Genomic DNA, 23,405 nt, shown 5'->3' with positions numbered 1-23,405 from the left:
TGGCAAGCATAATTATTGAATGTCTTTGTGAGACCAAGTTATTTCAATTTAGCGAGACACAGAACACTTATTTCTTTGGCTAGATGTTATCTTCTGGCTATGGATAGATGTCCATGCTGATTTTATTAGCTTTCTCAGCAGCTTTTAAAATAGTGAAAAATGGAGGGCTGTGAACTTCTCTGCAATATCTGGTGTGAAACAGATAAGCAACTCCAATTATTCCCTTCAAGCTGAATGCAGAAGACATGAAAAACACATCTCATTTCTCATTGAGATTTCCCTGTACTGAGATTTGCAGTGGTCCTCACTGTTCTCCTTGTTCAGTACAGATTCGAAGGCTGTGGGGAGCTTCTACAATGATTTTGTATGCTTCGGTATGCTTTAATTTCAGATTGTAGCCTGTGCGATAGCTCCCTAAATGTCCCCAAAGGTCTCAGAGCTTTGATTTGTTTTGTTGATGCATGACAGAGTTAGGATGAGGAAAGCACCAGCTATATGCAAGGAAAAACACTGTGAGAAATCAATGGGGTTATAATTGCCAGTCCTGTGTAGATGTTATCTCAACACTTTGTCTCAAGAGGTTCATCCTTACCTTTTCTGATTTCTGAGAAAGAAGCAAATCTTTCCCAAGTACTTCCAAGATGTATTCAATGTATGAATTCAGTGTATTAAACGTTCCTACTACTTTACAGTAGTACTATTACTGATACACTCAGTGCAAATCAAACCCTCTCTACTCATCTTTATTACATTCAAGGCTGAGAAAGGTATAAACAAGTGTGGGTTAAAATCTGAAAGCCCAGAACCTCGGATTAGATTTAAGTATGATTTTTTCTCTTTTATGGCATTAAGCCAGTAACATTTAAGAAAACCCAAATGATCTTCTATTCCCCCAAGGGAGACACTAAAACAGAAACTCAAAAAGTCAGTCTTGTGCTAAGATTTGATATGACAAGTTTAAGCCTCAAATTATTGTACTTTTAATGTCCAAATTGCAAGTCCTTGGGGAAAAAAAAAAGTAGTTTCTCAAGCAGTTGCTGAAAAATTTCTTACAGCAGTCACTGAGAGAAAAACAGCAAAAGGGCCTTTTCCCAGTGATTTGAGAACTATCTTTACAGTTACAGAAATTCACTGTGAAGGGGTGATATGCTTGACCATATCTTGCCATAATAGTTTCTAATATGTGGAACTTAACTTTTAGGCAACTGAGCATAAATTAGAGCAGCTTAGAAACTCCTCAAAATTACTTTGGGCCTAACTTTCTCTTTAATCAGGACACCAGGCAAAGCTATTAATCTCACATATCTTGAGTATAATTTCCTTTAGACGTATCCTGCTAAGTACAAAATAAATAATGATCACAACGTCCCTTGGTAGGAATAAATATTTGGATTAAATCAAGGTTAAGTGATTTAACTGATCAAGGTTACTACACCTGCAGAGTATGCTGAGGGAAAGCTAGACAAACAAGGAGAAAAACACAAGCTTCATTAAACACTGGATATTGAGAGTTTACTATTTTTTTTTCGTTCTCATAAAATAAATTTTATTGCCCAACCTCTGCTTCCTTCTGAGGGGTTTCCCTCAAACCTGTCTTTCTACTATTTCAGGCAGCAGAGCACATCCCAGGCACAGAGATGAACTGTTCTCACTAGGGAATGGGTTAAGTGAACAGAGTGCTAGCACGATAAATCAAAGGGAATCCATATTGCCAGCTAGAAAAACAGCTGCTTTATTTATTACCACTATTTATTACTAGATTTTTTATCATGGCCTCTACACAAAAAATGTGATTAATACACTTACTTGTAAATAATCACCTTTGGAGAATTCACATTTGTGGGATTCACTGGTTTCAACACAGGTTGAATAAAACAGAAAAGAAAACTGAGCTCCACTGGGCATTTCAGATGAGGTTTTCATAGTGGGAGATCTATTGTTTGTAGGAATTGCCTATGTTCAGTGCGATAGAAAGATCATGACTTGCCTGCACTCTCAGTGCAGACTCTCATAGGCAAGACAGGAATATTCAGTGACTACTGACGCACACCTACGTACACAAGCTTCCCTCACCTATGGTTGCTCGCTACCAATGGCGTGGTTAGGCAGGGGTCACTCAGCACACCAAGAGTTATTCCATGTTCATTTAAAACTCGTTCTGAAACCTGGACAGAGAATCCAGAGCCCTGGCACCTACAGGCTGGAAAATGTTATACCCGATAAACTAGATTGTTTAATTTATTGTTTAATTAATCAAAAAGATATTTGACATCAGACAAGGTGACTAGCATCACTCCATTCAGTTCAAATCAGACTGTAGCATGGCCATTTTTCTAAAGCACAGAGAGAATGCAGCCAGCTCACATCTCCCAGAAGTCTCCTCACCTACTGTGATACCTCCTCCTCACGCATCTCATTCTCAGGGGCTCCAGCTCCTTGACACATTTCCAGATAATAGTGTTCTGTATACCAACTATCCTGATTCTGTCCCCTCCATGGTGTCTAATCCACATAATACAGTGCTGAAAATCATTATCATCACAACGAAGCAAAATATACACAAGCTGTGACATACAATAGCAGGATACACATTGAATGTGATTTTACTATTCATATGTGGCTAGAATACAAATTCTTTTTATGGGAGTGGGAAGAGGAAAGGAACAGACTCCTCACACCCACTCTGCATATTTCTGCTTTGCTTCTGATTTGGTGTAAATTAATGAATATTAAATTGGTTCCTGTCACTCACGAAAATTTTATTCAATAATGATAAAACCAGATGAAGTGAAAACTATTGTTTTCTGTTTGCTTACCTGGAACACTGTGGTGAGCAGATTCCTATTCAACTGGGTGACTTTTTGGTATGTTTTTATGCAGTTTTTTTGGTTTCGTTTTGTTTTTGGCAAACAAGTAGTCTTCAGTGTTTTTACAGCAGTGGCTATTACAGAAACTATGTCTCTTGCACTTCTTATCTTGGAGGGTGGACAAAATAAACAAACTGAAAATAATACTACAATGAACAGTAAATGATGAATGGTTTACAGTACAAAAAACAATGTAAAAAGGAAGACAAGTTTAAATATTGTTGTGTATGAAAGGGATGAAAATAATACAAGGATGAGAATAAGCAAAATGATAGGCTGGAACATCTGGGAAAGTAAATACAAAGACAAAGAGAAAGTCAATTAATGGAATAGCAAGTCCAAAGTTTCCACAAAACAGTGAATCAGACCACGCTTGTGGAGGGACCAAGTGCCCATTTCCCATTGACTTCAGTAGGAGTTCTGCATGGTCAAGCCCTGAAATGTCCAATTTAACTATTGCTGGTATTTGTTTAGAGAAAATGCTAATTAATTTGCTTTAAATTTGTATAAGCCCATGCAGTGCTCTGCCTTTAAGCTAATGGGAGCTCTACAAGCTCAGAGCTATTGCTACATCAGAAAGTGAGCATGCTAAATGCCGTTTCAGTTTGATTTCATGCAATACATGTATAGTAATTGATTAGCTTTAAACTCACTGCGTCTGTGACTTTCTGATACAAGGAAACAAAAGACTAATTAGTCAGCATAGGAATAAGAAATAATAGTTTTCAGCTTCACCTGGCAACTACTTTGACTGTAAACTAGCAGGACATCACAAAGTAAATTAACACAGCAAGAGACTTACTAAAACATTGGGTAATACCATGAGCAATAACAAGATTTGCTAACTATAGGATTGCATGGTAAGATAAGGGTAGGTAATTTTCATTTTGCATCCCAAAAGATCTTGAGTCAGCAAGGAATTTGCTCCTCAAAACCTCCCTTGAACAATTCTGCATAAAAATGAACTACAGAAAAGATGCTAGTGGCTGCTGCATGCAAGCAGTGACTCATAGGTCTTCAACAAGATACAATCGGTTATATCAGTTCCAATATTCACACTAGTGTGTGCCTCTGTGACTCTGTAAAGTAGATTTGCATGGTTGATTTTTCTCAGTGGTTTGTCATATTCTGTATAATTTTGGAAATTTAATGCTTCCTTCTGTTTAAAATTAATAAGATTTTCTTTTTATTCATTTAACAGGAACCCAATCACTAAGAAAACAATCATATTAATTTATGTGCCAAAAATGCTGTCTGCACTGCCTTTACTGGTGATGAAGGCACAACTTTGGCAAATGCAGTTGCAAAGCCAGAAAGGAGTAAAATCTTCCACCTCCTAGAGCATAATCCTTTTAACTTCCAGGAGACCAGACTTATTTGCTATTCACAAACAGCCTCATTGGTAGAACAAAGTTTCATATGGCCAAATGAGGATTTAAATTTCAGAAATAGCAATTTTTGTCCACTGTCTAGAATAAAGAATTTTCATGTGCCATACATTGAATTTGAGGCTTAATTCACTTGGCAGAGCCTTTTTACCTGTAGGCCGTAATAAGTAAAAGTCTACCTGACTCACTGACAAAGGTTCATCTGCACTTCGATCATCCGAAGATTTTGGAACTTCGAGTCTGTCGATAAAAGCCTGGAGCTCTTTCCTGAAGGCCTTCATCTGTGCGTTGATTCGGTAAAGAAGCTCATGCTCGCGTATTCTGCTGCCATCGTCTTCCTCGTCCATCAGCCCAAAGAGGTCCCCATTAGCTACATAAATTCTCGCCTCTGTTATGATGGTGCTTGTGTCAGAAATTAAGCGATCTATTGTCTTGCCTAGCCGCTCAGCTTCAGAGCGAATGTCCTTCATCTGCTGCCTGTCAGTGAAGCTTTTCTGCCATCCAGATGGCGTTGGATAAAAAGACCTCGTGGGTGTCAGGCACCGAATGTTGCGTACCTCTTCAGAGTCGCTTTCCCCACCGATGGGGCCTTCCCTTTTGCGGTGAGGGGGGCGGGAATCATCATCGCTCTCTTTTTTTCCTGCATCACTTTCTGCATCACTGTCTCTGGGACTGCCACGGATCCCAAGATGAGAGGCCAAGTCATAGCGTTGCATGTTGGACATTAAGACTCTGTTCTCATACTGGAGTTGCATGACCTTGCCACTCAGCTCATTGATCTGCATTCGCGCAGCTTTTAGCTCCTCCTGTAACGCTTCTGTCTTGGCATTGTCATGGTGCCTAGAGCTCTCATGGGCCCCAGACTTGTACTTGTATTTGTTCAGCTCAGCTGTTACACGCTTGTTTTGTTCTTCCAAATCAGCTAAATTTCTTCTTAGCAATTCTGTTTCATCTTCTACTAGCTGCAAATGCTGTCGTAATTCTGACAGGGATTCACTCTGCTCTCCCAGGAGCGGGTTAGCGGTCCCTGAGAAATCATCTCCTCTTAAATCATCAAGCTCTGCTTTCAGTCCTCTATTTTCTACTTCCAGTTCCACTATTTTTCGCCCAAGAATGTTGGCTTCCTCCTCCACAAGTCTCAATCGAAGTTTGAGTTCAGCTTCTCTTGTGGTAGGTGGCCCACCTGCTTCACCTTTTGGCAAGGGACTGTCCAAATCCCCATAAAATGATCTATATTTTTGCAGCTCATGTTCAAATCTGTCTTTCTCTTTATCAATCTTAGCCATTTTCTTCCTCATCAAAGCTGCTTCTTCTTTGACAAACTGTAGCTGGCACTTCAAGTCTTCATTGTCCTCCTTAGAAAAAAGAAGAAGTAGTATTTGAAGAAACTTGATGTAAAGCAGGAGACCTCCAGTGGATGATTTTAAATTACAAGATTAACAATCACAGGTACATAGCTTCAGATACTAAGACATTTTTCCTGCAATCATTTTTTCACTGATAATAAATTCAAGAAAAGGAAATAAATACTCAAATTTGAAAGTGGGGAAAAGACTATTGTACTTGTGACTAAAGTTTGCACAGTCCCCAGAAAATACATTGGGGGGGTGGGGGGCTTGTAAAAAATCCTCGTATTTTCTATGCTTGCAACACTGTAATCGACTTTACAGTGTTCAAAAAACCTGAAGTCAGCACACAAAGGGCCTGTAATTTTGTTTCACTGGTGCTCCCATTTACTTATTTTGCCTAAAATACAGAGTACATGAAAGGTTGTGGGTTCTACTGCAGCACCAGAGGTTTGTTTAGGTGGTCCTTGACACAGTGTTTTCTGACCGCAGATCTGGGGTAAGAACTCTCCATTTCACAGCGTACAGGAAAACAAAGAGCAAAGCAAACAAGCAAGCAAAGTGCAAATCTACAAATCAGGTACATCATTTCCACAGTGTCCCTGAAGCCTCCACATGAGAATCCAGGCTACTGTTACCATAACATACCTCTGTTGGTGTCTGCTGTGACTTTTTTTCTGATTTTGGTAGGTCTTTGCTCCCTCTTCTTTTCAGTGATTGCTGCAACAACAACAAAATGAGGTGCACTGAATATTTCACTGAAGAGGTGTATCATTTAGTCACTCTTTTAGAACATAGCAAGTCAAATGCAACTATAAAGGAATTAATTTCTTGTGATCCTTGACTACACACAGAGGGGAGACAAAGCTTCCCAAAAATGACACAGCAACGTTATACAAGTAAAGTACTGGGTTAAGCAGTCTGTTACCTTTTTTTTTTTATTCAACACATTTTAAGAAGAGTGCATAACGAATGTTTAACACCTGACAGGAGAGGTAAGAAAGCAGGTATCCCAAGTGGTAACTTACAGATGGGAAAGCTGAGGCAAGCAGTGAAACCCAGCTTGCCCATTTGATATTAAGCCTAATGGGGCCAAGGCACTTAAAGATGCATCTAGCCAGACATGTAGCCTTAGCACTCTGGTAGGCAAGCTACATGAAACAGTGTCACTGAGGTCCTGCCAGCTGACTTGAGTGTACATCTACAAGCACACCTTTCTCTGTGTCCCACCCACAGGCTTCAAGCTTGCAGTGTATTGCGGTCACACGTCTGTAGGTGTATGCTGTAGACAAACTCTGTGCAAACTCACACATAGATCTGGTTGCTAGGTTTTCAGAACACATTCAAATAAATACAATTTAAAACTGCTTTGACTACAAAGTCCTAAAGAGAAACAAAGCATATTAGCTTAACAACAGCACCACACAAACACATGCATGCACCACCATATGAGTAAGCTTCTCTGATGTCTTCTCATCTGCTATGTAGCCAAAGTGTGTAGAAAAAACTCTGCTTTTAGAGCAGGATGCACTGGGATTGAAGCCTACTAGTGTATCCAGCAAAAATCTCGTAATTGCTGACAGTAGAAAGTTCAATAGTGGGCAAGCGGTAGCAGTGGAAAAAAACTGCAACCATCCCTCTGTCAACACTCAACACAGACCATCAGGAAAACGGCAGGAAAGCGAGTGAGAGAATACGTTAATATATAACATCCCACTTGCAGCTGTTCCGAGTTTTTATGTTCCCCAGGTAAAATGTAGGCCCTGAGGCAGGGCAGTGACACAACCAACACCATCTCCCTCTGAGACGGTTCTCTGATACAAGGATCCTTTGTGCTGTTGAGAAACACGCATTTCCCTGCACTAGCCATCCAATTCCATACAGTGGGAATTAAAATACGTTCATAATCCTCAAGGAACAGAGTACAGTGGACGAGTACGCTGTACATAACAGTCCTGTGTACTATTTTCCTGCTGGTACCAATGGTTCTGTTTCTTCTGCAGAACATCCACATAACAAATGCTAAGCTTGTGGACTGCTCACTCCAAAGGAAAAGTCAACACCATAGATATAACTCACATATAAATCTGAGCAACCACAAGAGATGATTTCTCATTAGATGATTGCTCAAATTCACTACAGATTTATGCAAGAATTGAGAAAAACGGCCTCAGATTCAGAATCAGAACTAAAATTCACAGATGGGTCCACCAAGAACAGGAATTAAAATGTTTCTGTCTCTTGCAGAAGCATTGAATGCTCTCAGTAGACAAAACAATAAAACTAATCAAAGATCATTAGCTGTGTTAGCTAGAGAGCTGGATAGCTGTGAATCACAAGTTTCTAAAGCAATCCAGAAAAGACACACAAAATAGTTAAATTAACTCACTTTTTCCCTTTAAATATAAAGCAAACAACTTTGAGATGCAGTCTACAAACAAAATGATTCTTCTCCAGGGTCACCCATCAGATATCCTATTGCAGAAACGATATACGCATGTGGAGGGGTTTTTTTGTTGTTTTTCTTTTTGAATTGGCAAATTTAAACTTTCAGAGGAGCACCTTCCTCCTCTGTATTCCTATTAATTCAACCACTATGTATTATCACTTTGAAAAAACCCTCTCCAAATCAGTTAGCTCTGCAAACTTCTCCTTGCTCCGGATTCTTGCCAATACCACCCACTAAAAAAATAATTAAGGGATAGTTAAACTATATTTCTGCTTGACTACCTAAATGCCTTCTATTCACCCCACCAAGCTCAGCATCTCTCCAGATATGAGTTTCTGAAATGCTGAGCTGTAACTTCTTGTGTGCCCTACAACTCTGCAGAAGATAAGAGATATATGAAAAATTTTCCCATGACAAAAAAAAAAAAAGAGAAAGTACACAGAGCAAAAAGTGTTTTTCTAGGTTTGACATAAAATGAAAAATCTGGTTTTCTCCTTTCTCTCTATATCTTTAGTGTTCCTTTTAGTAGTCAAGATAGCAACATTTTAATTACAACAGTTGTGGTGTGTAATGACTAGGCACTACTTTCTATTCTGCTCTACTTGAATTACAACAAACCATCCACTGAGCTTGTATTACCAATGAAATGATGGTGTTTAGCAACAAAATTTTATAGCAGAAAGCAATGAGGAACATGCACAATGCAATTAGCAGAACAATTTGGGTAAGCGGATTAGGCCCAGCTGGAACTGGTATGATCTCTTTTCTTGTGAAAAACACCATGAGATAATTTCTGATCAGTAGAGGTTAAGGTCTCACTTGGACATCTCAGCTGACAGATGACATCTGCAAAACCACAGTGCCCCATAACATCGTGTTAGGGCACTGAGGCAATACTCATACTGAACAAAGAATGCCACATATCAAGCAGTATATCCTCCTATAAATAATAAAATTTTGAGAGTTTTTTCAGAGGTACATTTCACAATTTATAGTGGCTACTCTTTCTATCATTTCTCTCAAGCCTTGTACAAGTCCACAATTTATTGCTGCTAATGAAAATAAATTCATCAAAGCAAAGTGGAAAAAGGAAAAAAATGTTCAAATAAGCATACGGCAAAAACAAAAATAGCAACCCAGACTCCTGCAAGTGAATCTTCTTATTATCCCTGCGACTGGACACTATTAAAACTGTCTGCATGTTGCTTGTTTTGACACACTAGCAAATGTTAGACAGGGTGACTGAGTGATTCAGCCACCTTCATGTACAAAATCTGTTTGTTCAAAAATTTTTGTGTTAGATCATGTTTTAATGTAATTCACCACTTGTTGATCCTTTTCCCATGTCACAGTGTACCACAAAGCATACTGTAGTGCCACTAAAAGCCACCTTTGCCGTCTTCTCAACTGTAGCAAAAAAATCTGCCCCTCATATCTTAGAACGGTTTTTGAGAGTTTGTTGTGAAGGATAATTTCATAAAATCATAGAATGTATTGGGGTTGGAAGGGACCTCTAAAGGCCATATAGTCCAACCCTCCTACAATAAGCAGGGACATCTCTAACTAGGTCAGGTTGCTCAGAGCCCCATCAAGCCTGACCCTGAATGTCTCCAGGGATGGGGCTTCCACTACCCCTCTGGGCAACCTGTTCTAGTGATCCATCACTCTCATATTAAAGAACTTTTTCCTAACATCCAACCTAAATCTACCCTTTTCTAGCTTAAAACCATTACCCCTCGTCCAGTCGCTACAACCCCTTGTGAACAGTTCTTCCCCTGCCTTCTTATAGGCCCCTTTCAGGTACTGAAAGGTCACTATAAGGTCCCCCCCCAGAGCCTTCTCTTCTCCAGGCTGAACAACCCCAACTCTCTCAGTGTGCCTTCACAGGAGAGGTGCTCCAGTCCCCAATCATTTTCGTGGCCCTCCTCTGGACATGCTCCAACAGGTCCACATCCTTCTTGTGCTGGGGGCTCCAGAGCTGGATGCAGCACTGCAGGTGAGGTCTCACCAGGGCAGAGTAGAGGGTAAGAATCACCTCTCTCGACCTGCTGGCCACACTGCTTTTGATGCAGCCCAGGATGCGATTGGCCTTCTGGGCTGCAATTGTGCATTGGTGGGTCATGTTCAGCTTTTCATCCACCAGTACCCCCAAGTCCTTCTCCACAAGGCTGCCCTCTAGGATGTCTTCTCCCAGCCTGTATTGATACTGGCAGTTGCCCCAGCCCAGGTGCAGGACCTTGCACTTGGCCTTGTTGAACCTCATGAGGTTCACCTGGGCCCACCTCTCCAGCCTGTCCAGGTCCCTCTGGATGGCATCCTTTCCCTCTGGCATACCAACTGCACCACCCAGCTTGAGTCATCAGCAAACTTGCTGAGGGTGCACTCAATGCCACTGTCAATATCATTAACGAAGATGTTAAACAACACTGGTCCCAGTACAGACCCCTGAGGGACACCACTTGTCACTGATCTCCATCTGGACATCGAGCCATTGATCACTACTTGGTGGATGCGACCATCCAGCCAATTCCTTATCCACTGAACAGTCCACCCATCAAACCCGTATCTCTGCAACTTAGAGAGAAGGTTGTTGTGGCGGACCATATCAAAGGCCTTGCAGAAGTCCAGATAGATGACATCCATAGCTCTCCCCTTATCCATTGATGCAGTCAGGCATTGTAGAAAGCCACTAGGATGGTCAGGCAGGACTTGCCCCTAGTAAAGCCATGCTGACTGTCTTGAATCACCTCCCTGTCCTCCATGTGCCTTAGCATAGCTTCTAGGAGGATCTGTTCCATGATCTTCCCAGGCACAGAGGTGAGACTGACAGATTGGTCATTCCCAGGGTCCTCCTTTCTACCCTTTTTAAAAACGAGCGTAATGTTTCCTTTCTTCCAGTCACCAGGGACTTCACCTGACTGCCATGACCTTCCAAATACCATGGAGAGTGGCTTGGCAACATGGATCAGCCAGTTGCCTCAGGACTCTATTTGGTGGCTCAGATAATTTTTCTTGCACATAATTTAAAAAATCATACTCAGTTCATTGAATGATTGTGAGTTAAAAAAAGACAAAGGTAAAGCAAGAAACTAAGACTGCTTTTGCACTGTCTGATCAGTAATGCTTACCAGACAGCATTACAGTTTTAATAATCTTGAACAAAGTTACCCATCTGCAGGAGAAAAGAATAAGCGAAAAATACATATAATACTGTTTCTACAATAGGGATTTTGCTGAACTGCTCAATTACTAATGAAATATTTCAACAGCACTGAGGACAGTAAGACCAGCAACTGGGGCATGTATCAGTATATTGTATAATCTCTGCTTACCTCTGAAAGACTAGGAGGTAAAACTGGGTTTGACCTGACCATTCTAGCATTTGCTGTAGCCAGTACACGTGGGGCTGCATGTGTGTTCTGGCAATGCTGAGAAGTTTCCACAGTCTAGATAAGACCACAAATAATGTTTGTATTATATGCACACCAGATCACATGCAACAGGCAATTCTGTTGCAATGTTCAGCAGCATCAATTCTCCAGTGACCTTCACTGGAGTTTATCCAATGTCTTGCTGGAGATGCTAAGCACTTCTCAAGACCAGATGGTATAATCCTTCTCTTGCCAGCCCTAAACTGCAAGCCAAACGTGCGGTCCTAACATCACTTGTCATGCTCAGTGCTCAGGTATAAAAAGACATGAAATCTACTCTGAGAGTAACACAATGCGGAAATAATAGCATCATACTCGACTGAGTAGGAAATCTGTAAAATGAACTCAAATTCTGGATACCGGATTCTACCCTACAATAAATCTCTTAGCAATTAATAAAGAAGCCCTAAGAAAAACATATCAAGATTTTTCAAGACACTTATGTTTAATTGTTTCAAGCCTGGTCTGGGGGTATATGATCTAAAAATCAATGTAGGCAACCACAGGATGAATTCCTAACACATAAAGGGATTTATGAGTGCACAGAGCCCCCATAACAGCCCTTATCCTTCCTCACAGAGCAGGCTAAGGCAAAGGCTGTGCAGCTTCTCGAATCTCCACAGTTACCACCGAACCTTCTCATCTGCACACGACTGTACTGTAAGCTGTTATAGTTAGCTGCCTCCCAACTGCTGTGACAGGTTCTGCAGAGCTTTCAAAAATCAGAGCAAACCTAACACCATTTTTACAGTCTTGAAAAGTCACTGAATATTGAACAACTTTTGGGCTGCACAAACTTGCCTGTGTCTGGCACAGAGCGGCTATGATCAGGGAAATGGAAATTGGCCCTAAGACCCTCTCTGCATTTTCCCTTCAGTCAATGAGGTCAGGTAGTTCATAGAGCTGGATCAAAACAGATGCAAGACAGATTTTTTTGGTTTACTGCCACTGACTCTAATTCAATGTATTAGAATATGCACTAAAACTAAATGGACGCTATCCACGTTGGCAAATTGAAAATGCATATTCTCCTCAAAAAAATTCTTGGTTTTTAACATTTCTCACTTATTCTGCAACTCTATCTGTGCAATTTGCCAGCAACAAACTGAATACACTGCCTTTGTCATTGGCTCAAGTACACAAAATGATACAATCCTTTATTCCTTCCACCTCGCTTCAAGGGCAGGAGAAGTCCTTTGTATTTCAGTATTCCACTTGCTTGCAAAATTAAGGCAGGAAAGAAAAAGCAGGGATAAGTGAAACACAAAGAAGCTCAGCACTCCTGTCCATGAAGCAAACACTAAGCATATCCCTACTAGATCCAGCAATGCTCTCTTCATATTAAAACTTGCGTATTTGAAAACACTGCTGGGGAATGATACAAAATGAAAGCAATCTTTACTACTTCACCATGGAGAGGAAAATAGTACTTACGTAGTCTTTTGAATGTCTTCATACTGCAGAAGAGAAAAGAGGAGCTGCCTTCCAATATTTGTATTATTTCATTTGCATTTATTTAGGAGTTATTTCAGTTATCATTTTCAGATCCTTTGCCATTATACATTTCCCAATTAAATGGGAAAAAAAAAAATAAAAGGAGAGAAAAGATACACAACATCTGCACTTTACCTAGAAAAACCCTTTGCATTTTGAACCAAAACCACATTGCTAGAGTAAATAATGATAACTCTGTGGTACAACCAGGTAAACCCATTCTTTGCAACGCATACAATGAAGCAGCACATTTATGTTTCCATTAAATTTGCTTCCTTCCTTTTCTTATTAGAAAAAAATCCTGAGCAGTAGAAGATGAAAGCTGCCTTTTCAAAGCTCTCCATATGACCTGGTCAAATAGCCAGCCAAACTCTGATACTGTGCTTTCTGTGATTGCACACTCCCTCATCCACCAGGATATCATAAAACAGTGGAAGCAACTTCTTTGAAGAAGAAGAGGTCTCCTGCCATTTGAACCTTTCAAAAGATGGAAGAGCTAGACATGCTTAGTTCCTCAGTGCTATCCAACTAGGCCTCATTACAGATGCAGAGATCACAGTCAGCTTACAGTCAGCTCCCTAATCCTGAAATGCAAAAGGAAATCTCAGAACACTATGCATTCTTTGGAGGGAAAGTGCTGGAATAAGGTATTTTGTTACAAAGTGATGGTAGTTAAACCTATTTCCTAGGGCTTCCTAAGCTGCCATTTATTTGTCAGCTCAGCTATTTGACTTTTCTGGGAGAAGAGAGGTTTTTTGTCACAACGCCTTGTTTTGTGGGGTTTTTTTTGTCACAATACCTAGTACAATGCACTGTCCCAGTCTTTATCCAGGACTGTGAGTATGACAGACAGTATGTCAACATAGTTCAAAACACCACCACTTAACAATAACAATAATCACAGTCACAGACATGGATGTGGCAATTATAAATTAAATACATATGAGACTTTGCCAAATCTAAAGAGTTTTCTTTCTTACACCTATTACCACATAGGGAGTTTTTCAGTTGTCTTAGAAGAGTATCTCAGAAGAGATTCCAAAGAAATTTTCATGAGAATGGGAAAGTGCAAGCAACCAGATTAGGTTCACTGTCTTGGCTACCAAAACATATATACATAAACCAAATAACAGTGATTCTGCATACAATGTGCACCTCTACGCTGCTTGCTGGAAATGTATACAGAAGCCAGTTCTGAAAAGTTGTGGGCTGATCACACATGTACGTTTGTGTTCAAGCTCATTTCATACTGAAGATTTGTATTAAATGCACGGACAGCTCTTACAGTCCCTCACCTGGATTCGCGGGGTAGGATGGCATCAAGAACATGCACATCTGTAAAAATGAGATTTTAGAGTTCATTTGAGAGGATGCAAAAATTTAAGATGAATTCAGGTAGGAAAAATTCTGAAATTTGCACTTGGTCTAGAAGCCTCAGCAGTGAGCAGAAGATTTTCTCCACCTTTCACATGTCAGCAATAACCACTCTGTTCTCTGGCTACAAGGAGGGATCTTCTGTTGCTCTTTGTCTCTTCTTTTGCCTGTGTTTACTTGGGAAAGTTCTATTGTAAAGCTAGACATTTGTAAATTGGCTGAAAAATATTTTCTGTGATACAACATACGGAGAACTTTCAAAGGTGTTTGGGAACTTAGGTTATTGAAAACAGAGAATCAGACTGCAGTGCTCTGAAGTTACGCCAGCGTGATCCTGCCGCAAATGAAATCTAAGTTTTAATCTAAGTTTTGTTGAACAGCTCACGTAAACAAGGTGCTCTAGAAAAATAAACTACGGAGGCTAGAAGCTAAAATGGAAGGAAGACGTTTTAGCAGTTTGGACATCCCCACACCCACCTTTCTCACTTTGGTACCAGTCTGCCCTCCCATAAGCCTGCTCCCAGTGTTTTTGCTGGTATTTTGACCATGCAAAGATGGAGAGGAGAGGAAGGACAATATTGCAGTGCTGGCTGGAGCAGAGTGTCCAGTGGCTTCGCTGACTACAAAAGGCTCGTAAGACCTGTGACTGATCCCTATGCCTCATCCTCCTAATTGATGACTCTTCCCCCTAAATGAAACTTGCTCAGATTCTTAAGTAAAATGCTTACTCCGAGCAAGGGAAGGGGCTGTGGCTTCTAGGCTGACTTAAAGCCTCCATGTAGATGTTGACTTAAGACTGTTATTTAAAGGTTCCCTTTGCTAGAAATGTAAAAATCTCATTGTGAAATTAAGTTTGACAGTCTTCAGCTCATTATAAATATTTAATCACTGGGATGCATTTTTAACTAGCTATCATAAACAAACATCCGACTCTTCATCATTTATCATAAATGTCACTGAACCATCAAGTCACCTGCAAATTAATGCCACAGCAGTCCTAATGGGGTTACACAAGAATCAATTCTTGGTCCTACACTAATTAACATTTTTTGCCACTGCCTGGAAAAAACATAAAATAAAATAATATTGGATAAAGAATGCAGATAGAGTAAAGGTTGAAGACATGTTAAATACTGAAAAGGATAGTCACTGATATAAACCCTGGTGCAAACAAATATCTGTTTTAATATGACTAAATATGAAGATAACACATGTAAGAACAAGGAGTGAAAGCTATGCTAAGACAAAGGAAAACAACCTAGAGAACAGAGAAGATCTCTTGAAAAGCCATATATCTGAAAAAGAGTACAGGGTCATAGAGGATAATCAGCTGAAATAATGTCCAACTGTAATTTTGTGACCAAAAGTCTTAATTTAGTCCTAGGATAGAGATGTAAAAACTGAGGTTCACTGTGCAATAACTAGAAAGGGATGTGCCTTTCCACAGGTCAAACCACCCTCAGACAAGCAGAATGAATCACTTCCAGGTAGTGCCCATCTTTCTTCTTTGAGGCCAAATTCCTAACTTAGGTTAAATGCTTAATTTTTAGATGGCTAAATGATACCAACCCTAAGCAAGTAGATTCAAAAAAAAAAAAAAACCACCACCAAAGAATTGATGCTGGACTCTTGAATTTAGTGTGGTAGTAAGTACATACGTTTCCTGGCTGGTAACTTGGCTTCAACAAATTCAGATGAAAATGGAGATGAAATTTGTAACTGTTCCTGGGACAGTTCAGGAAGAGTTGTGGTAGACTGCTCCCAGCTGTCAATTTTTAGCACAGACCAGCACCCTTTTCTGAAAAGTAGGCATCAGTTTAAATAAAATACCTGGGGGTATGTTATGAACCATGTGATTCAGGAGGCCAGGCTGGTTGATCATATTATACAGTTCTGGCCTCATAATTTCTGAATGCATGAAACCTGACCAAAGTTTGGGAACTAAGCAACAATACTCTTTGAAGCACACCACAAGGAAAATAAACCTTTGAGTGTATCTATGTGTAGCATCAAGGCAATGTTCCAGTTCAAAGCTCTTTCTGGGCCAGTGTCACAATTAATCATTTAATCAAAGATCTAAACTGCTAGCACCTGTAAAAATTAAAATAATTCATCCAAGCCTGTAATATAAAACATTCTTGGTAATTAGGCCAGTTGGATGCCATCATCAGTCATGCTTTACAGGGATGTGGAAACCTCTCATTACACACAAATGATGGGAACAAATGCATGGCAAATACCTTCTAAGTGCAAGTACTCATCTGTGACCTAAGCAAAGAGCCTGATTATTATCCTAACCTGGATTCATTGCTGAGGTAGCCAAAGGCAATTAACATAATCATACAACTAGGATAAAGCAAAATAGAATTGATACCCAAAGGTCTCATTCTACACATCTCAATACATGTTATCATTAATACTAGCAACGGGGGGAAAAAAATCACATGTCAAAATATCTCAGCAGAAGCAAACACCTCAGAAAAGCACACCTACACATCTAAAAGATTAATCCACTGCCCTTTACTTTGAAATAAGAAACCCAGTGCTTGGAACTCTTAACTATGCAGCATTATCCAAACCTGAATCTCCTAAAATGCCAGAGGGTTGCATTTCTTGATATTATGAGCACTGTGGTAAGTGAAAAATAAACCTTCAGGTTGTATGGAACAAACATCAAAAGCCTGGTGTTCTTGTTCGTGGCTAGTATTGATTCCACACAATTCAGAAGAGCACCTGGGCTGATCCCAGAGCCCTATAGCTGGGTCTTCTCCCTGTCAAGTGACTCATCTCTATTTAATACGCAGTGACATACACCATAGAATATGGCTATAAATGTGTGCAAATGAGAGGGTCTAAAAGAAGAAGGTTACTCAAAACATGTCATTCTACTCTCTGGAGTGTAGTACTTACAGGGTAGTTCAGAGGTAGAGCACAGCTAGCACACTCATAGTGAATGAAGAATCACCTTGCTGCCTTGCACAGTCACACACAGTCTCTACTCCTGTCCAGCCTGGCCACAGACTATCCCGGGCCTGTTCTGGTCACTTCATTGAGGTACGGGTCCCCCGCTTGACAGGGCCCCAGCCCTACAGGCTGTGTTACTGTGTATGGCTCCTGGCTTCCAGTCCCTCTAAGCAGCTGGCCTTTGCTGTTCCATGACAGACACGCCACTTGTCACCAGCCTCCATATGGACTTTGTGCTGCTGACCAGAACTGTAAAAGCCTGGTAGTTCATCAGCCAGTTTTCAGTCAACCTCACTGTCCGGTTATCTAGCCCATACTTCATCAGCTTGTCTAGGAGAATGTTACGAAAAATTGTGTCAAAAGCCTTACTAAAGTGAAGATAAACAACACCCAATGCTCGCTCCTCATCCACCAAGCTAGTCATCTCTTCTTAGAAGTCTATCAGTTTGGTCAAGCATGATTTCCTCTTTGTAAATCCATGCTGACTGCTCCTTCTTGTCTTTGGTATATTTGGGAATAGTTTCCAGAATTATTTCTCCGTCACCTTCCCAGGGATTGAAGTAAGGTTGACCAGCCTGTAGTTCCCCACACCCTCCCTTCTTCCCCTTCCAGAAGACAGAAGTGACATCCGCTTTCTTCCAGTCCTCAGAAATCTCCCCCGATCACCATGATCTTTCAAAGATAATCAAGAGTGGCCTTGCAATGACAACCACCAGCTCCCTCAGCACTCATGGGTGCATCCCATCAGACCCCATGGACTTGTGCACAGCTAGTTTATTTAAATGTTCCCTACCTTTGTCATCATCCATCAGGTATAAGTCTTTCTTGCTCCAGACTTCCCTATTGATGTCAGAGGCCTTGGATTCCTGAAGGCTGAAGGTCTTACCAGTAAAGATCAATGCAAAGAAAAATCCCTGCACCGTTCACACATTTTCCTTGTCTTCATTTTGCTGCTGATACACCTGTAGAAGCCCTTCTTGTAGACCTTCAACATCTCTCATCAGAATTCATCTCCAGGTGGGTTTTGGCTTTTCTAACCCCATCTCTGTATGTTTGGACAGTGACTCTACTTTTCTCTAGGATAGCCTTTACTTGATTTCCTACATACTGGCTTGGACCACCCAAAAATTCACAACCAGCAACCAATAGCCTCACCATACTGCATATTTTTTTTTATTTTTAAGTGCACTGCAGACAAACATGAGACATTATCAAGCATTTGCAACAAAACTTTTAAATTGGATTGCCTCTTCTTTTGGGGCAAGAAAAGACGGCTTAGGCAACAACTTTGAAAGAAAAGGACCAAGACTTACAGTCCAATCAAAAGCCCAGAGCATCATACCAAATCTTTTGCATCCTACTGTGTGCCATTAGCACACTAGGTATTAAACAGTTTTCTCTGTCTGTCAGGAACTACTTATTAATCATATATAGCAGCATATGAAGAGGCTATACTTGCTTCAGTTTTCTTTTCTGATTCTGCAAGAATTATGCAAGTCGCCCAAGTTCTCAGAACCATCATTCTGAAGAAATAATGAGTAAGGTATTGAATAGTAAATATTGCAATTTCTGTGGAAGTTTTTTTTGCACATGGCTCTGTTGTCTCTGTTCCCATTTGAGGTCTTGCCAATCTCTTTCACCTGTTTTTACACTAGAAACTGCACTGAGGTTACTCCCTGAGAGCCCATGGAATGCTCCAGAACAGCCATCTGTACTATGACAGAAGAAGGTTCTCTTTCCTCACTGGCAGCTGAGTTCAGCCAAAACACAGGACAGAGCTTGCCTCCATGGTGCTACTTTCTGCTTACTCTCCTAAAACCAGAACAAACAACCCAGGGCTGTGAGCCATCAGGAACGCAGGGACGTGAAAGATGCACCAAGAAGGGAAATTCTATATGCAGAATAACTAATGAATCTACTAGGCTGCACAGTGGCCAGATTTTTTAACTGTAGACTTGCTAGCAGCACCAGAGAATGTAAATACATAAAATTGTTTCGTGTGGGGTTGCTGAAGAGTTCAATTTAAGACTATGAGAAAGACAGACCTGAAGCCAGCAGTGAGCACATGCACTAAACAAAAATAAAGCTGTGGTAATTTTCCTGTCAATCTGAAACAATCTTTGACCTGTATCAGCACACTGCAAGTGCTGTTTTTCCAGGTGTTTCTTGAAGGAATTGGTGTGGTTAAACAGTGGACTGAACGCAGTAGTATAACAGGCAGAAATCATGTATTACTATTATTCATCAAAGCCTTGGTGAGACTTCCAGTAAGATTATGACATTTGTGTATATTGATTCTGTGCAAAAACATGTATCTGGACTTCTGGTTCAGCACTTCGAAAATCACAGAATCACATCATCACAGAATGTTAGCGGTTGGAATGTCTCTATTCTGCCTCCATAAAGCCTTCCAGCTGATAGAAAGCAATTTTGCAAAGTCATCTGTATTTCCTCTAAATCTAGAGAAACCTGGCCTACCTCTATATGCCCCTTCATGCTCTTCTAGGAGTACAAAGGAGTTGAATTTGGCCCCTTTATCTTGCAATTTTTCTTTAACAAACTAAGCAAATCGTACACAGTGTCTTACAAAAACTTCCAGAGACCTGCCAAAAATTACAAAATGATCATAAATAAAATTATAGTTGAAATTGAAAGAGCATAATATGTTCTTTAAAAAGTCATAAACAAAAGAACAACAAAAGGACCAATGTGGATTATGTAATCTATGGATACAACTGTGAAAGGCAGCATGACATCTATGAAAAAGCCAGCTAAACCAGGGAGCTCATTTTTGCACTTAAGACTTTTAAGTTACCTAGCAACTTTTTCTCCCATTTGAGCAACCTCATTGGTACCTCCATGTTTAAATTACATATTTGGACACTTGAATGTCCATTTGAGTAAATAAACACTGAAATTGGGAAATGCAAAGACAAGAACTTACATTCTGTGATTGAGGACCATTACAGAGTCCTATAAAACTTTCTGTCTTTTCCTAGAAAATCTGTAAACTTCTCAGGCTTACAAACAGCTCAGTGCTAAAAAAAAGATTAGAAGATCACTAAATATAAACCAAGCAATACTGGATTTCCCAAACTTTCCTCTGTTTATTAATGTAGTATGGTAATTTGAGGACCTTATTGAAGTCGTTAGCAACATCGCCTACTTAGGCAATGAGATAAAAAAGGCCTTCTTTCTCCTTTAGATCTCAAAGAATTCACACCCTAAAGTCTGTAGCAACAAAGATACATCTTTTCCAGCCTGCCCAACTGTGAGTTGATGCTCACAAACCAATTTCTCTGGTAACCAGTTACCATCCACCAGCTGAGTCACTGTTACCACACTGTCCACTACTCCCACAGACAACTGGGCATGCCAGTTGTGTTGGTTTGTCACTGCTTCCAATTGCCCCTTGACGGTAATTATCAACAGCAGGAATTTACATGGCAGCAATGGACTAGACTTGCTTTTCTGTGCCTCATTTGCCATCGCATCTATCTCCACACCAAGCCAGAGACCCTTTGCCTAGTTTTTACACTAGTAAATGAAATCGTCAAGGACTGTTCTCAGGACATGATGCCAAGTGGCTCTCCGCTACTCAGCCTCCTTTCAGCTAAAGTGACAATACAGCTAAACTTCCCTACAGCTTCCTCCCAAACAAGCACGAGTGTATCCAAACTGTCAAGCAGGAATGAGCTCTGCCGCAGGCTAGACCCCAAATCATGCCCAAGCACTGTAGCAGTGGTAGCCGACCCAGGCCAAAACCATCCGAGCAATGTGCTAGCATCACTTGTCAGTGTGTGGGCCCTTTCTTAGCCTGATATACTTTATGAACCTAGTTGTGGACTAATGGAAGCAAATCTGTAGCAAAGAACAACTTTGACAAGCATGATCCAAGCAAAAAAATGGTCTCAGGTGCTGACTTGACACCAGAACGTAGGGACTCATGTCCTTTCACTAACACAGCGTTTCTATGGGTTTGGAAGCTCAGCTCTTATTCTGTGCCTCGGTTATGGTTAGTTTTTTTTCAAGACTGTCATTACTATTTTATTTTTTTTGCATAGAGATTACTGCAAAGAGACTCTAATTTCACCTGGAGACTGTATGTAGTATCAATAATAACAACTTTGACAAGAGAACTCGCATATCTAAGACTGATTATATCCATCACAGGAAGGAAGGAAAACAAGGTAACACTCTACCACAAAGAAGGGACTCCCATGCCCCCATCAAATGAGAGAAGCAGCACCATGTTTATAGAATCAGAAGAATTGATCAAACGTAACTTTATTTTGTGATGGCTACATACTTTTCTGTTTAAACATATTCCCGATATATTCTTTTTTACTACAGTTTCCACTCTTTTGTTATTACTTCCTCATTAGCAAGCAATCCTGCCACTCGTTTTACACATCCTTGCAAATTTTAAGACAATTCAAAAGGAATCCATAAAGCAGCACACCAGCTTCAATGACTGTCTGAACAAAATCCGCTCTAAGCATCTTTATTCACAAAACCTCTTCACAATAAGCTATTTATGAGGCTTTATTATTTTTATTCATTTATTAATTTTATTCTTATTTTATTCATTCACTATTTATTATGTATGTTTTGGAGCTATATTATTATTAACAATCAGGCTGTTTATGTTCAGTTTTGATAAACTCTCTTGAAGCAAATACCTCACGAATTGCTGATGGTTGATGCATAATTAATACGAAATTTTAAGTGTAAACCACTTCTCAAACACAAGTAATTTTTTTCCTGTTTATGTCAGGACATTTTTAGAGAATTATTACAACAGATTTTGTAACAAATTAAATTATTTCTGCATTATAATTCTTTTCTCATATTCAAAGAACTAAACTGAAGTAAACTCTGCTTATCCAGCTCACTGTGAAATCTGTGGAACTGATCACAATGTGCTCTGAGCTAAGATGTCACAATCACACCCTCACAGATGATGAATAGCATCCCTGCTGAGTACTGTTTTTAAGGGGAAAAAATATTTGGGCAGGATACCAAAGGTAAGAGAATTTCACACAAGCAAGTCTGACAGAATCACAGAAGTAACTGGGGGTTCTGCCTCTGCAGGGATGTAGCACTTAGAGAATCACTGAGACGCACTTGGAGACAGGGGACTTCTCCTGTATAAACTCAGGCAGAGACTTGTTTCTCATCTCTTTTTAAAAAAGCCTCCTCATTATCCTGTTGTTCTTTTCACCAAAGTGTATTGAATTTTCATGAGGCAACAAACTCAGATTCCAGATCATGAAAACCCTCTGCTTAAAGGTACTTTTAGTAGAAGTGTTGCTGATAGACTTGGTATTTGGGTCCTCCAAAAGACCCAGGAAGGAACCCGGCTTGCGAGAGACCTATTAAATCCTCCCCTGCTGCCATCTGGTGCCAGGAGCAAGGAAATTACAGTAACTCTTCAAAGAGTACCGCTTACTGCACGGATCCTGTGAAGCTGATCAGCTACATCAGCAGGCATATTAGCGTCTCATCTCTCTCTACCTTGTCCCTACTCCCTCCATTACCAGCTGTTTGAAATGAGGCTCAGACCCTGAAAAGAAATGAAAACATGAAGTGCAATTAGAAAGTGCTTGGGGGACAGTATGGTGGAGGAGACTCAAACTTTCCCTTTCAAAGCAGCATGACCAAGTATCCATCTCCAGGGACTTGTATGCATGCAGGATGTAAAAGCAGCTGGAAATCCCTGAACATTTACAGAGCTATGACCTCACTGGGATCAGAGAGACATGACGGGATAGCTCACGTGCCTGGAGTGCAGCCATGGATTGATAAAAACTCTAAAAGTGAGGAAGAAGCATTGTGATCTACACAAAAGAGCAGTTCAACTGTATGTAGCATTGCCTTGTAACAGGTGATGGGCCAGCTGTAAGCTATGGGAAAGAATTAGAGGACAGAGAAGCACGGGTGGCATCATTTGGGGTATCTTCTCCAGACCATCTGATGAATAAGATGAAATAGATGAAACATTTTTCAGACAACTAGAAGTCACAAGATTTCTGCAATGGACTGAAGATAATTTTTGCCACAGGTGATAAACAAGTCAGCTGTGGGAAACA

General features: G+C 40.4%; 1 protein-coding gene across 1 annotated transcript in view; it reads right to left on the bottom strand.

The window, feature by feature from the left end:
* Positions 1 to 3,041: 3,041 nt before the first annotated feature.
* Positions 3,042 to 23,405, bottom strand: part of MTCL3 (MTCL family member 3) — a 31,136-nt gene continuing 10,772 nt past the window's right edge. The window contains exons 4-6 of the mRNA XM_086461239.1: positions 6,250 to 6,321; positions 4,435 to 5,610; positions 3,042 to 3,152 (exon numbers count right to left, since the gene is read on the bottom strand). Coding sequence (XP_086317365.1) covers positions 3,042 to 3,152; positions 4,435 to 5,610; positions 6,250 to 6,321 — 1,359 coding nt within the window. The remainder of the gene's footprint in view (positions 3,153 to 4,434; positions 5,611 to 6,249; positions 6,322 to 23,405) is intronic.

Source organism: Leptosomus discolor, chromosome 2 (assembly GCF_034619465.1).
Source record: "Leptosomus discolor isolate bLepDis1 chromosome 2, bLepDis1.hap2, whole genome shotgun sequence".
Classification (NCBI taxonomy): domain Eukaryota; kingdom Metazoa; phylum Chordata; class Aves; order Leptosomiformes; family Leptosomidae; genus Leptosomus; species Leptosomus discolor.
Note: the sequence above shows the minus strand (reverse complement) of the source record. Positions and strands in the feature narration are given on the sequence as shown.